The sequence below is a fragment of the Uloborus diversus genome, chromosome 4 (genome assembly GCF_026930045.1).
Source record: "Uloborus diversus isolate 005 chromosome 4, Udiv.v.3.1, whole genome shotgun sequence".
NCBI classification, from domain to species: Eukaryota; Metazoa; Arthropoda; class Arachnida; order Araneae; family Uloboridae; genus Uloborus; species Uloborus diversus.
This window is the reverse complement of record NC_072734.1, coordinates 76,008,179-76,024,360: the sequence shown is the minus strand read 5'-3', so window position 1 is coordinate 76,024,360 and position 16,182 is coordinate 76,008,179. Positions and strand designations below refer to the sequence as shown.

Here is a 16,182-nt window from a genome sequence, read left to right as displayed (position 1 = left end):
ACATTTTTCACTAAGATTGCAACAGAAATAAAATTAATTAATCAATTAACACTGGTTGGGTTAGGATACATGTTTCATAAAATTTCCTGTGAACATTACCACTATTCCTAAAATGGTACTTATTAAAAAAGTTTTTCTGCATACAAAACTTATCAAACACTTTTTAAAGTATAATGTATAAGTTTTGCCTAGAATATTGGGGAAAATGTTTCATAATTTAAAATTAGTTGCCTTAAATATGTATCCTAACATGAAAGTTTTTTTTTCCTTTGAATGTGTTGTTCACCTTGTTTAAATTGGTATACTTTCCTAAATGGTAGGTGGAAATCAAGTGACAGACTTTGTATTTCTGACATTTTAAAAGACATAAACTATTCTGAAACATTTAATCACCGAAGGTAAGACAGCTTTTCTTTTTGAATTTGTTTAGCTTTCTCCTCATTTTTCTGTGTTTGCATACATTCAGTTGCTTTTTAGGTTTGTTTATTCCAAAATTTCGTCTGAAATTGTGAAAAGGACTTTGCTTCACAATCAAGAAAGGTCTTTGCTTCCGTATTTTCGATCTGCTTTTATTGAAGAATGGCATGACAGTCTTATAAGAGAACTGGACTATGGTATATGATTGATTTCGTGAAATATTTTCATATTATATGCATGTATTTATATATTTATCTCACTACTAGGGGTTAGTTCGAAAAATGTGACACTTTTCTATATGAATGGCGGACAATATACAGGGTAGGTTGTAAACGTATCTGACCTTTGACCAACTAAAAAAAAAAAAACCTGCTAATCTGCAGAGTTGGAAACCTAATCTCTCTCAAAATAGTCCCCTTTGGTTTCCCCACACTTCTCCCAATAGTACTGCCTCGAATGGAAACATTCCGAGAAGGCTTGTTTCAGAGAGGAGTCTAGCTGGGCTGTCATTGTAACCATAATGTCCTGCATTGTATGAAATCTCATACCTTTCAATCACCTTTTGAGTTATGGGAACAGCTAGAAGTGGCAGGGCCATTTCGAAACAGTAAGGAGTCTGTTGAACCCACAGGAATCTTGTTTTTGACCAAAAATATCTAAACCAAGTGCTAGAAATGGAATACATCACCGAAACCTGTATTCATCTTCTGAATTGTTTCTATTCGGCTGTCGCCCAGTTTCTGTCAAAATATGATGGCAGTAGTGCTGTTGCAGTCATTCAATTTTTTTCTGCGAAATTAAAAAAATCCACCAAGAGCTCTACACACTACGTCAGTCAAACTCTGTTTGTCAGCTACTGACACTATTGACAAATGGAAAAAAATTGCACATGCATGCACTGTGCTTAGTGCTAGTTTAAAGTCAGCTCATGCAAGAGCTTTTGATTTATATCCACACTAAGTCCGCTGGTTTTCACAAGAAAATAATAAGATTGAATACTTTTTGTACAGCCCTTGTATCTATGTATATGTGTGTGCTAATGAATGGATGACATGCAATGAACAAGCTGTTTGCTTGTACTTTATTCATTCTTTTACTGCATTATAAATATATTTGTGGAAAGTGACCAAGCATATTTCATTGTGTGATAGTTCTTTTCTCTAAACTGTACTATAATTCTCCAAATCTATAATTTGTTGAAGTAAAACCCAAATTTTGATTTTGAAAGTATAAACCTATTGATTCTCTAATGTTTCATGTGGCAATTAAGTCAAAATACAAATTAAAAGGAAAATTAGGGAGATAATTTGTCTTAGTTAGGGGAGAAGGAGGGAAGAAGCAAATTTTCAGGCTCTAAAGAAATTGTTAAATGACAAAAAATTCATTAGAGATTTAAAAAATAACAAACTTACAGAACTCTTGTCTCTCATGAAATGAATGAAATTTTTATGAGAAATCATTATGAGATTGTTTCAGGTGAAATGCTTGTATTTATTAATTTTTAAATCTTACATTTTATCCCTTTGCTTTTGCATTGTTTTACCAGTCTTAAAGTGTGTAAACAAGTTTCATTTCTTTTTCGTAACTTTCACACCTTTAATATCACAGTGGATTTCTTTTGTGCAAGTCCTAAATTCATTGGTTAATTTAAAATGAATTCATAAATTTTTGGTGTGAACAATTAGTAAAGTTTAAAACATGGCTACTTTAGTCTGTAAAGATATATCACTGTGTGCAGAACTTTTCAATTTCATTATCATTTGTTTACTCTTATTTTGTTTCAAAATTTCAAAGCTTCTTGAAACAATAACCTTTTAAAATGAATCTTATTTTTAAAGATTGCCCCCTTCTAAAAGGTTGCTTTGTCCACTATACCTATTTTAGCTTATTATTATTCTTTTATTGCTCACTTCAGTTTTACTGTCCGATGCTAGTCTTGTGGTCAAAACTCGTACCCTGAGCAATATGGCTGATCTTTTGAGTGTAATGGCTGGTAACACTGGTGTTCTTCGAAGTGGACCTGGAAGTAATCCTGCATGGAAAATAGCTTTCACAAAGCTTCTGGTTAGTCAGTTCATAAAGTTTTAGCTCTAATAAACTGTGCTCTTTATTAATCAAATACATTGAATTTCAAATCAAAGTTTTTTTCATATAAACATATTGTTGATTCTTTTCCACCTCAGCTCATTCTACAAAGCTCTCTCAGAAAGTCTGTGCTATTTAGGCATTAAAAATAAATTGCTCTCATTTGTATTTTATTACTGAAAAATCTTTATACTTTAAACCACTGTTAAACATATTCACCGTATTAATTAAGTCATGTACCACATCTAGGCTCTAATAGCAACATTTTGTAGACTGTGGCCATCTTCGACCTAAACCAGTTCTGCACATTTACCTTAATATCATCATTTTAATGTATTGCCCAGCAAGTACCGTATTACCCCCATTATCCGGCATGCCAAAAAATTCGGGGGTCACCAAATTTTCAATAGCACTTGCCTAATCCTTTCCAGAATGCTGGATAAATCGAGGTTTGGAAAAAAATGAATACTATAAAAAATATATGTTCAACTTAAAAATGAATATAAGTTCTATACACATCTTATTAGTACTAATAAACTTTAATTTTATAAAAATATTTACTAAAAATGTCATTTGTTATTTTAACAAGAAAAATATTGTTTAATAACGAATTATTTTATAAAAATTAAATTAAAATGATGTAAGCAAAGATTTAAACCGTAAGTAATTACCGCCCCTAAACCAGTGTGCTAAAGAATTTACCATAGCTATTCAATACATAAAAATCTAACTTACCTCTCCAAAAGGAACCTAAAATATTTTATTTAAAAAAATTATGAACAAATCGCAGTAACCGATGATTGCTTCTGGATCGATTATTTTATTGGCATATTGTTAAATTCATCAATAGTGACACCTGCCATAAACAACAAGCACATATTATATGCAATGCACTTTTTTTTTTGAAAGAAGGTTACTTTTAGGATTTATTTATTTTCTTCCTTAAAGTGGTTTGCTTTCTATTTCGAACTGAATGAAGAAATTTACTTTTGTTTTGTTGCAAAATAAACCTTGAATTATCCGGCATGCCGAAAAATTCGAATTTCTCGGCATGCTCGGGTATGGCGCAGACTGTGGCATTGAACTTTTAGGGGGTGTTTTAAGGGGTATTTTTCACCATTGGGGGGGTGGGTCTTTGATATTTTGGAGGGTGCACCTTTGCTCTTAGGGAGGCTGGGCACCCCTGCATAATATATCACTTCTCTAGCTCATAACCAGCATGCTAAATGTAGTAATTTTATCAAAACTGTTGAAATGTCCAATGCAGAATCTCTCCAGTTTTTATTTTCCAGGTAGGCTCAGCTGCTAACACTCATATGCAATTGCAAAGTTATTTACTCAAGTTGTCATTTTCAACTGATTTGTTTTCGTAACTTAGTTGTTTTCGTAATCAGTTTTCATACCAGTTTTAAAATTGCACCATAAAGTGCCCTACCTCAACTCATTATAAACCTCCATTTATTCTGTTTTTTGAAATGAGGAGTTTACTTTCAAAACAGCTTATATCCAGTTTTATATTTTTTTGGCAAAACACAAAAAAAAACGTTTTATGCACAAGCACTAACTGTTAGAATTTCAAATTTTTCACCATGTTTTGGTAGAATAACGAGTGACTATTGGCATAAGTCGAGGAGTTTTTCCACAATTTTATCAGACCTAAATTGCCAATTTTATTTTGGATATATTCCTTTTTGGTGTAAAAGAGAGGATATCATCACTTTTGAAAAAAAAAACATGCGTTTTTTTCAGAAATAAACTTTAAAATTGAAACAAAATATTCAGCAATCACAATCTTTCAATTAATCACAATTTAATAGCAGTATCAATTATCTAATGTTAATTTAGTAATCACAATTTGAGGTTGCGCTTGCCTAACTGGTAACAGACTACTGGAAGGTGCTATGATCTCTTAATATGGACAGGTATCATGCTTGATTGGAAATGCTCAGCCAGTGCCTCCCTCCTCTATTTTATTTGTGAACTACTTTTGAATTAGAAGTGGCAAATTCAAGTTTGAATATGTACCCTTTTGACATGACAGTGAATGAGTGGATACTGGCAAATAAGGGATAAGTTCCACTTTGCCGTAAAAGACCTGGCGAGCAATAAGGGGATGGATATACACCGTTTACGTGGTAAAACCAATGTTTACGCATTTTTAACAGTAGATATAAATTTCTTTGAGAAGAAAGAAATTCATGAGTCGATAGGGAGATACTACAGATTCTGAAAACGAAAAAAAAAATCGTTTTTTCCCAAAAGTAGATATAATCCGTTTTAAATGTAAACTCCTCAAATGTAGTTTATTAAATATTAATGTCATTAAATTAATTGTTGATCATATCAAGAAATAATTTTAAAAGAAAAACAAACTAAAGATATTAGGACCAGATATTTTCAATGATATTGAGGCTAATAACATCAACAGTGATCAGAATATCATGGCTACTATAGTTCATTATTACATACCACTATTGTATCAATGTGTAATGATTTTCTTCTTTTATATTGTTTGTTCCATAATAAGTAATACTACTTTAAATATCTTCAAAAGATAACAATCTGCTAAACAAAGTTATCATATTTTTCATTATTTTTCCCCTTAATGCTTTTTAGAATGGTGATATTGTGGAAGGCATGAAGTTATTGCAGAATGAAAGGTCTTTATGGATGAATCGCCCTGATCATTTGATGCGAGCTGCCCGCCATTATGAAAGGGCCACTCAAATTTTAATTGAAAGATCTGTGAAAACTGTAAGAAAGGTAAAAGATTTCTACTTCACATAAGTTCAATTAAACAACTTACTAGAAATGTATAAAGATATTTGACAATCAGGGGCGCAAAATCCGAGTAGTTTTTCTTTATATTTTAAATCTGAATCGTACACAAAGCTCAATTAAAATACTGGTTCTTGTATTGTGAAATAATATCGGTTCCTTCCAGCTTTATTTTTAGTGTTATTTTGATTAATGTAATGGAAATATATTATGGGAACCTTAATATGCTTCCCATAATGTATTTCCATTAAAAAAAATTAAATGACATTTTTTTCTGTAATAATGTTTAATTCTGTGTTCACACAATATTTCATAAACTATTTCTAATTCTCTGTTTTAACTTAAATTTGTAATTCAAAGTTGGCATTTTAAACTGTCATTTTTGATCAGTGCATATGTTATTTCTCTTCTTTCTAGTTTCATTTTCTATGCATATTTTTTAATTTATTGGTACGAAAATTTCTTTTCCAAATATTTTTATTCCCATTTCAGTTTATCATTTTAAGTGAATGTTCAATGCCAGACATTGGAGTATGTATAACTGCAGAGTGCCCGGCAAGAATTGATTTGCAAGGTGGTTGGTCTGATACTCCACCTGTATGCTATGAGCTTGGAGGATCGGTTGTTAATATTGCTGTGCTTGTTGATGGAAAGGTAGTTCTCAAATGTTTTGTAACTGTGTTACATTCATTAATTGAATTTATTACATATTTTGCTGATTTTACTTATGCAACATCAATGGAATTAAAAATAGTTTTTGCTCTTACTGATTTTGCACATTCCTTATGAGTGTTATATTGAAGTAATATATTTATCTGTTGCAGAAACCCATTGGTGCTCAAGCATTTCGAACTGAAAAGTATGCCTTGAATTTTATTTAAAACTATGTATGTTTTGTCATGCTGAAAGAACTTTCATGAATACAAAAATTATGAGCTAAAAATTATTCATTATATGTAAGGTGTTGTTCATTATAACCATTTTCTTGTTTTGGTTGCTACTTATCCAAAAGTATGGTAAGTACAACAAGCCGAGGAGTCAGTCACTTTTCTCACTTTTAGTCACCTTTTGAAAATTTGGTTACTTTTAGTGACCTTTTGCAACTTTTGTCACCTTTCTCACCTTTCTTGAAATGTCTTAGGATTTTTTTTTAAATAATTAAATCCTTGAAAAGTATCTGAATGACAGCTTTAACAGTGAAATTAATTAAAAAAGTAGCATAAATATGTCCCACCTTGTTGTTGTTTAAGAAAAATAGCTATGCTACCGGAATATTCCAGGAATTCTTTTTTTTTATTGCTTGCAATTGCACCCTATGAGCAGAACCAGTCTTTCTATCCCCCTTCGACCGTCGGACACATTTTCCGCAAGTCTCGTCTAAACGCCATTTTGTTTCTTATTGTGTTTCTGGCCATAGAGTGTTGTTCGACTAAAGTTCAGCTGTGCAATTTGTTTCTACACACTTTGTTTCGTGAGCGGTCATCGAATGCAAGTTGTCTTCCGTATTTATCAAATGACGGCATCTGAAGTCTCTGAATCTTACGCTCATCTGTAGCCAGGCGTGTTACTTGCTTGTTTTACTTTTACTGACTTCGAAAATCGCGACTAAGCAGCCAAAAGCGGTTGGATTTGAAAAAGGGGTGATGGGTTAAGGAGGCGTGCCTCGATGTCTTCTTTGAGCGCGGAATAGTGAAAAGTTTTGGTTTGTGTTTATAGTTTCACTTTGTGTTTGCACAGAAATGGTTAGTTTGGGTTTTATTTTTGCTGCGCAAGTGCGAAGTGAACTTGGTCTGTGTAAACATTTCTTAACATTTCCTTTTTTGGTGTGTCTCAGAGAATCTCCGAATTTTTTTTTATTAGGTTTCAATGCTTTATATGGCTAGTTCCAGTAAAAATAAAGCTTTTAGTAGCAGATGCTGGCTAAAAGCTTTATTTTATGTAACGGCAAGATTGATTTTATTAAAGTACGGTTTTAACATGGTTTGGTAATGTAATGATTTGGTTCTTCCACATTCATTTTAAAAAGCTGCTGAGTTTATAATCCAGAGATTTTATAAGTGGCGGTTAGTGTTTATTTATTGAATTGGACCAAAAAGACTGCTGTAAACCTATTTGAAACAAAATGCACTACGACAGTATTTTTGATAAATGTGATATTATTTTCCTAAATTCAATAAGGAATAAATTTATAATTAAAAAAAAAAAAAGAAAGAAAAGAAATAAAAAAGAAAAAGTCAACCAACGCATCTAACAAATGAGTCCCAATTGAAAAAAAAAAACAAGAGTACCCTCACATCGTTATCTTTATCACCCCTATTTTTATCAAATCAGAAGAGACCATGACAGTATTCCTGCTTATTTGGCATTATTTTTTATTCCTAAGCCTGATAAGTTAGGGATTTAACTCCACACCGATTCATATGGCCAAAAAGACAAGAGTGGTGCAAGGCGCATTGTTTTTTATATGATTTCATTTTAGAGTGGACGCTCTACTCGCTCAACCTCAATCCCATTTATTACACTGTATGGCCTGTTTCAGAGTCAAAGGTCTACCCTAAACTACACATAAGTTTGGACTTTCTAAACCAATTGTTTTATAGGGAATGGGATTGATTAAAGGACTTGCTGCCCTTGAATGAAAATTTCAATAAGCAGTTGCATCTCTGTATTACTGCAAAAGGCTGCTAGTTTGAAACCAATTAAATTTATTGATTGCTAAAGGTCTTCTCATATTATTACTTTTTGTGTTTTGTTAATTTATTTGTTTTTAATAGAGTTTCTTGAAAAATTGCTTGCCAGTTTTTTTTTTTTTTTTTGCTGCACCCTGTACATTTGGTTCGCACAGTAAGCAGAAACATAGTTTTGTGATTAAAGTTATGCTTGTTTGTTTTATGAGGAAGGAAAATAAATTCTTCACTAAGGTTATTGGTTTAAGCTTTTTTGCTAAAAGTATTATTAAAAAATTTTAGATCTATATGCAAATTATATTGTTATACAACAATTTGCATCAATGCTAGACAGTAGTTTAACATAAAACGGGTGGGGGGAGGGGATTGCATCAGAATTTAAGCGTGAGAAATTTCTGATCACTTTTTACTGAAAATTTCAATTAAAACCCTGAAAAGTTGAAAAAATTCATTTTTTTTTTCAATTTTTCCGAAGTAGAAATTTACTCCTTCGGAAAAAAACTATTTTTTTTCGTTTTTTTCGGAAATTTTCCGGGTTTTTTTCTGACTGTTTTCATTTCTAATCAAGGTCCAACTATATATGAAAATAACCACATACTCATCAAGATTTTCAATTGGGCTAACCAGGTGGTAATAAAAGAGCAGCATTTTTAAATATTAAAATTGGTAATTTCAATTCTTTATGTGTTTTTTTTTTTTTTCAAAATTTTTCGACTAACAAATTACACTAGTCAACATCAAAAAACGCATCCGGCTCAAAAATAGCTGTTTCCGAAGTATTTTGCCTTGCTAAACACGAAAATCACCATAAAAAGTCAAGATTAGCTCTAGTTTTCAAGATACAGGGCCAACTAGGATAGTGAATTCTCACTGATGCTCTTTTTTCCTGCCAGATAGAAACACCCCCCATGGGACGACTGATTGTTCTTTAAACTTCGACTCTAGGTTAGGATAGAAAATCTTACCATATGAAAACCCAAACGCACTGCAAGAAATTTTAAATTCTGGGAGAGAAATGCCCAAAATCCGCCAAATTTGGAGTTCTAGGTAGATTTACCCATTTCTGCTTCCACCCATGCTCATTCTGCTGGGAATAATGAAAAACTTTGTGAAAGCTGTGAACAAAGACAATTTTCCAATACCTTAGAGGGAAATTTCCAAGATATATTAAAGCTAGGGTTAAAGATATAGTTTGTAACGGCCCTTCAAATACACGCAATCATGAAAATCGCTGTTTCAAAAAAAAAAAAACAAAAAACTGTGAGGTGATAAAAAAAGTATCCACGAAGCCTTTAAGGGTATAATAGTACAGTAAAAATAGGGGTCGGACCCAAACATCCAAAAAAAAAAGCTAAACCTGGTGCAAATTGTTTATTACCCTCCCAATAAGAACAGGTAAAAAGTCCCACCCCATTGTGCGTCGGGTTTTGGAATGGGAGGCATCTAAAAATTGCAGTTTTGAGTATTTTTTCAGAATTTTTAGAATAAATTTAAAGTGAGAATATTATGTTATACTAAATTTAAAAGCATAAAATTAAAGGTGTTTGACCCCCAAGAGGGATGACAAAACCCACAAATGCTACAAAGCCCCCCTATCCCCGTAAAGCGAAGCAGTACCCCCGAAACCCCCTCCATACATTTCATATGGAAACATTATTTTATGCTAAGAAAATTGTTAGAAATCAAGTGTGTCCATTTTCCAAGAGCGATGGTGCACCTCCTCTCAAAGCTACACCCCCCCCTCCCCTCTGCAAAATAAAATAAATCCTCACCCCCCCCCCCCCCCACCTTTTATTTCAAGTCGAAGTATTATTTCATGCAAATCTAAAATGCATAAATCAGGACTGTCCACCCCATAAGAACAGTAGCTCACGTCCCAAAACGAAATTATGTACTAAAATATTATCCTCCTCCCCCCCCCCCTCTGATGGTGCACATTTGATTAAATGGCCAGAAAAATAACGCTGAACTGTTTTTTGCTTTCAAATGATTTCTCCTAAGCTTGAAACAAAAAGTCTTTGTTATCAAGATGTTTTTTGGAATCTAGATCCTCAGCAAGATCGTTATTGTTGCAGCTATGTCTAACACAGTTTGTGCATATAATTGAGCACTTCAGTCTACTTTCAGACTTTTCAAACATTCACTATATCCAATGAACCCCTCAGAGCAAGCACAAGATTTGAGACGCAGAAAGTCTTCTAGAGCAGAAGGCTTAGCTGTTGTAATATGACTTCATTTATATTTCTGTGGTGCTTTCTTTACACCCATCAAAAATGACACTAGCTTTCCCATACTTACAAGTGACCTACACACTGCATTGCTGGCATATTTCCTTGAAACTTACATATCATTATCAAAAATATGTTCAAGCGGGTATCTTCTTTCTATTACATATGAGGCAGTGAGAAGCAAAGGGCAAAATTAAAAATTTGGAGATAACCAGTACAAATGGTTGGTGAACCTCTCCTATATCTTGGGGCAAGAAATGGTCCTAGTAGACCTGGTAATTGCTTCTATACAGCATGATTTAGAAAAAAAAAAAAACAATGAAAGTCTACCTAGGATCTTATCTTTAAACGCGTTTTATTCAAAACTTGAAAATGTCCACTTACATCCCTTTGCTTCTCACTGCCTCATATATCACACCAGCTGTTCGTTCTGTGATTTTGGATGAACCTTTTGCTTCAGATAATAGTACTTTAACGATACAGGATTTCTTTCCTTCTGAAACCAGATTCATCGAATACTGATGGAGGATCAGCGCATAACTCGTACCAGAAGTTTTTAGCAATTTGTTATTCCATCTTTACTGTTCATACCATTCGGTGTAAAAGATGGTTTGGGCTTACACATCTTTACAGATAGTAACTACTCTCGTAACAGAAGCTAAAGACATAACTGCTTACCTCCTTTACAAAGAAATGCCACAAAATTGTTTGACTTCAATATGATTTGATGTTACTAACCCGAACGTTAAAGGTCTTATTGCAACTCACCTTATCATCAGCGAGCAATACCCATACCAACTTGAGAGGGAAGAAACTTCTGGGGCTTTAGAAACGGATTGAGATTTCCAAACTGGGAAACAAAAAGGTGTAAATATTTAGCATTCTATTGATGTATTGCTCATTGCTCTCATCAAGACTTGTTCTATCGTTGAATCAGTACAGATTCTAGACCACCTGAATTTGTCACTGCGTTAGATCGATGGATAGCTGATGTTTGATGTGATCAAATTTTTTTTATCGCATAATGTACTCAAAAGTTTCAGATAGAGTTGCAAGTATATGTCCGCATATTTAGCAAAATTCACATAACCAGCTGCGTAAAAGAGAGGTAGCTTGGTGTTTGCAAATGAGAACCCCCACCGACTTAGAGGGTGCAGAATTGCAGCATTGCCCGTCTCACTATTGGCAATTCCTGTTTGTCCCTCCCTTACGGTGATGGCAAAAGATTGTATAAAAGTTGAAGTAAGTTAATCAAGAAGAAGTAGGGAAACTTTGGTCAATTTGGACTTTTTTTATGCTGCTCAGGAATTTTTTTTTTCCAGCGCTCTAAACAGTTTAATAACTCCAGTCACAAATAATTTGGTTACTGAGCTCGCTTAGATCTTTTAGAATTATCATTCTGACATTACCATATCATTGTGAGGCATTTTGTACTTCGGAAAAGTTTAAGTCAGGGAAATTTTTTCGTGAACTTCACTGCAAATGTGCACTCACTGTGATTTTGGAATGTAAATTCAGGGTCCCCCCCCCTCAAAGCGATGGCGCACCCCTTAAGTGTGACGGAGTACCCATCAAGAATAAAAGTCCTCAATAAAGAAAAATACCCCTTGAAAAAACTGCCCGAAAAATTCCAATGACGCAAAGCTGCTCCATGGACACCCCCCCATTCCCCCCCTCGCCTGTACACCCCGGTTAATTAGAATTTTTTTATGTGAGAGTTTATTGTTTTACTATTATAGAGTGGTTTCTGCGAGGTTTCAGAATTTTTTTTAAGTAATAGAAATTTTTTTTTATTTAAATAGAGGATTATTTCGTCTCCCCCCCCCCCTTCCCCCCAAAACCCGACGCGCAAAGTGCTGGGACTTTTTACCCCTTCTTGCTGGAAGGGTAAGAAGTACTTTGCAACAGGTTTCACTTTTTTTTTTTTGGATGTTTGGGTTTGGCCATTTTTTGGCCTAATTTTACTGTACTATAATGCAAGTATTTCTATTCAGCAGAAAAGGCGAGAACTAAAAACAGTTGGTCAATCAATCCCTGCGGAAATTCTGTGCCCATTGATGAATGATGTGTTTCTGAAACTCTTATTTTGTTCACTTTTTCCAGGATATTTTGTTTAAAAACTAAAGCTGTGAGCGTGAGGAAAGGTTTCATCAAGATATCTTTTAAATTGGAACGCAAATATCAGGGTCATTGGGCTGAGTTAATGCTCACCAAAGGCTGCTGAACTATTACAAGAGATGGTCCTTCTTTGACGTACAAAAAGCAATCAAAAATAAAGCGTTTACAGGAGAGGTTCCCAAACTTCAAACCTCTGTGGACCCCCTCCAGAATAAAATATGAACTTTGCCCCCCCCCCCCCCTCGCCGGCGCGCACACACAATAACAAGGTTTCGACACAGTTAAACCTTTATTTTAAATATTTTTTTACGCTTTTTTTCCTTTAAACTTGTGCATTCATTTTTCTGTATATTTTTCAGAGCTCTATCTAGTTTTTATTTCTTACATTATTATTTTGAGTTATGCAAGTAAAATTATATTTTAAATTCAAATTGGAATAAAAAATGTTATCACCGAATTTCTACGCTATCACCAAGTTTTCTAATAAAAATGAACTTTTGAAATTAGTGAACGAAACACTATTGGTCTAGTTTTAGTGTGTTAATTTTTCATAGGAGTTGTATTTTTATGGTGTATTAGGATTTTAATTATTAACTATAGTTCGGGCAAACCTCAATTATATTTAATGTTTTAGCTGGATAGCATGACGGACCCCTTGACATGGACTTGCGGACCCCCAGGGGTCCAAGAACCACAGTTTGGAAATCTGGTTTACAGCAATAAGCCAAAAGCAACCACTGCTTTGCAAAAAAAAAAGCATTGTTTAATAAAACAAGACATATTTAGTAACATTTATTACACAGATTTTTTTTTTCTTTTTAACATTAAATCAATGTGTGGTTGCTCTGCTTCTTTCACCTGTGGGCTTTTATGTATCTTGAAAACAAGAACTAATAAAAGAAATTCACTACCATATTCATTTTTCTCGACCTAAAATTAGTAGAAATTGATAATTTAAAACCAGGATGCAGACAAAAAGTTCTTTTTTGTTGACTAGTGTTACTAGACATTTTAAAAATTATACTACGAAAAAAAAAAGCTAATTTTCCATTTTAAAGTAATTAGTGTTTTTCCCCCTAAAATTTCAGGCCTATTATACATCTGAAGATAAAACTAAAGGAAATGTATCATGAAATTTTGATTGAAGAGATGAAGGATATTTTAAATTATGACCAGCCAAATGCTCCAGGTAAGGTACACTTGTTTAATATTTTGACTTTTCCACTCAATTTTCTTTTACTCATTATTTTATTACTTACATGAATTTAGCCATCCTGCTAGATTTCAGAACTGATCAATACATGAAATACGGGGTTGAAAGTCTGAGCATCAGGAGACTGGGGTGTCCCCCCCCCCCCCGAAAAGTTAGTCTCAAAAAAAAAAGAGAAAAAGAAGAGAGAAGAGAAAGAAAAAAAAAGAAGAAAAGGGAAAAATTCCAAGCGATTATACATATATATATATATATATATATTATATATATTATATATATATTATATATATATATAATATATATATTATATATATATAATATATATAATATATATATATATATATATATATATATATATATATATACATATATAGGAAGTAACCCCCCCCCCCCTCCCCAAAAGTCGGGTCTAGCTACGCCACTGTCAGGAGAGTAGGTAGAATTTTTTTCTGGAGAGACCAAAGCTAATAATTATGAGAACTTTCCAAATTGAACTCGAAAGTTTAAAATCCTTATTCCCAATAAGTGTTTTGAAATTATTTCAAGCTACCCCCCCCCCCCTCCTTTAAACACCTTGTCCAACATATGATTTAGAACATGTTAAATTTTATGAATGGTAGTGCAAGTTTATAATCAAAACCAGAGCTCTATCCATGAATTTTTAAAAGTTATTTTCTTTCATAATTTATAAAATTTTGGTGAATACCAACTAGCTACAAAGCAATTTGGTATATATAATTTGATTGCTTACATCCCTGCTGTTATATATAAACCAATTAAATGCTTCTTCATTAAATAAATATAATTTTTGTATAACCCGTTCATCACGTTGATAAAGTAATTATAGAGATTAGAACTGCTGGTATTAGAACATAATTGACATCTGATGCAAGTCTCTTAGTTCAAAAAGATTTTCATCTTGTTTTTTCCTTGAAAATTTTTGTTTGAAGTTATGCAACAAATCTATACAAAGTTTTGAGTTGCTAAAGATGTTCAGTTTACGGAATAATAACTATGCAAGTATGTAAATGTACATGGATCATTCAAATAACATGCATACTTTTTCTTCCATTTGAGAAATCTAAGGAATATGCGATCTCATGGAATATGCAATAATTTTTGACTTCGGAATATTGTTAGAGGTAGTAAGTAAACATTCTAAAAGTTCCCGCCCCTACGGGGTGAGCTAAAGGGTAAGGGGAAGAAAATTTTGGGTTTTTTAAATAAATGTTGGAAAAGGTGGAAAAAATGCGTTTAAAATAAAAAATCAAGCTAAATAAACTTTCTATAAAACTGTTTTCTACACATATATGTCAAATTTTCAGTAATTTTCCGGGTATATGTTATGAAAAATAAATAATTTTCGAAAAAATTCTCTCTTTTTGTCAAGCATTTGCTCCTCGTGCCTCCCAGGATCAGTGTTCATGAAAATTGTCAATCACAAAGTTGTAGAGCTTTAAATTTCCTTCAATTTGATATGTTATTTTGTTATATTTTATTCAACCAATCAAAAGTTACAGAACTTCAAACACACACTTTCACGGCAAAACATGGAACACTTCCCATTCACAAATTTCAAACTGACTCGAAAATATTGTGCACTTTCTCTTTCCTCAATGAATTCAACAATCCTGATGGACAGTAACTTTGTGAAATTGTGACTTTGTGTCAAGGTGGAAGGAAAGAGTAAGAAGTGTAACATCAAGCATTTTTTAATATGAATATGTTTATGAAAAGTAGCTTGTAAAACGAATTTCGTGACAAGGGGGTGAGGAGGGGGTTAAGACTGTTGAAAAAAAAGTTTGACATATTTATGGACGGCCCTTTACCAAGGAATCGGACGAAAATTTGCAAAATTACGTATATGCAGTATGAATTGGAGGACTGAGGACGTGACAAAAGTCAGCACTATACATACTGTTTAAGGAAATTGATAACAACATTGATTTAATTTAATTTGAATTTGTTGTTACTGAGGATACCTAGTGTAGAAAATTGTTAGACAAAAACAGACGAATGTATAAACCATATGGACATCAATGTCAGTTATAAAATTGAAATGTTGGTCAAACAAGAAGGTTTCTGTCCATCTTTTATAATAACAGCCAGCTGACAAATACGCTAATGATGAAGCTGTTGAAAAATGAGACAAATATATGCTCTGAGCTTTAGGTGATGTTGAAGTTGATATTGCGAAGATGGCTATCATCAGATGGCAAAATTCTTCGGTAGCTATCATTTGAAAGGAAGTCCTCCTGGTTGTTCTCTTGATAGCCAAATCCCTAACTGATCACAACATTCTCTGCTAAAATGTACCAGAAATCTAAAATCATACAACATGTGTCTGAGGTATACATCAAGAGTTCTTCCCCTGAATTCATTGTGGCTTCTGGGTTCATATGTATCTCTCATGGTATGATGCTCTAGCCACAGAAAAGTCCCTCAATGAGTACCGCTACAAATCATTTATCAAAGTAGCTGCAAACATCAAGACTGATCTCTAACTTTGCCGTACCACACCTGTAGCTAGGAACTTAATGGTGAAGTACTGGATTGGGGGTTTGGGAAAGGAGGAATGACCAACTTGTGACGAAACTCTCGGAATTGGATGTTGCTCCTGACGGAATCTTGAAGATGATTTTGACCGATGCACGAATGG

General features: G+C 33.4%; 1 protein-coding gene across 1 annotated transcript in view; it reads left to right on the top strand.

Moving 5' to 3' along the window:
* The window catches only part of LOC129220642 (L-fucose kinase-like), a 46,545-nt gene that overhangs the window by 9,645 nt on the left and 20,718 nt on the right, over positions 1 to 16,182 (top strand). Inside the window, exons 3-9 of the mRNA XM_054855071.1 lie at positions 321 to 398; positions 478 to 614; positions 2,333 to 2,481; positions 5,119 to 5,265; positions 5,773 to 5,934; positions 6,105 to 6,139; positions 13,402 to 13,502. Of these exons, the coding sequence (XP_054711046.1) occupies positions 321 to 398; positions 478 to 614; positions 2,333 to 2,481; positions 5,119 to 5,265; positions 5,773 to 5,934; positions 6,105 to 6,139; positions 13,402 to 13,502 (809 nt within the window). The remainder of the gene's footprint in view (positions 1 to 320; positions 399 to 477; positions 615 to 2,332; positions 2,482 to 5,118; positions 5,266 to 5,772; positions 5,935 to 6,104; positions 6,140 to 13,401; positions 13,503 to 16,182) is intronic.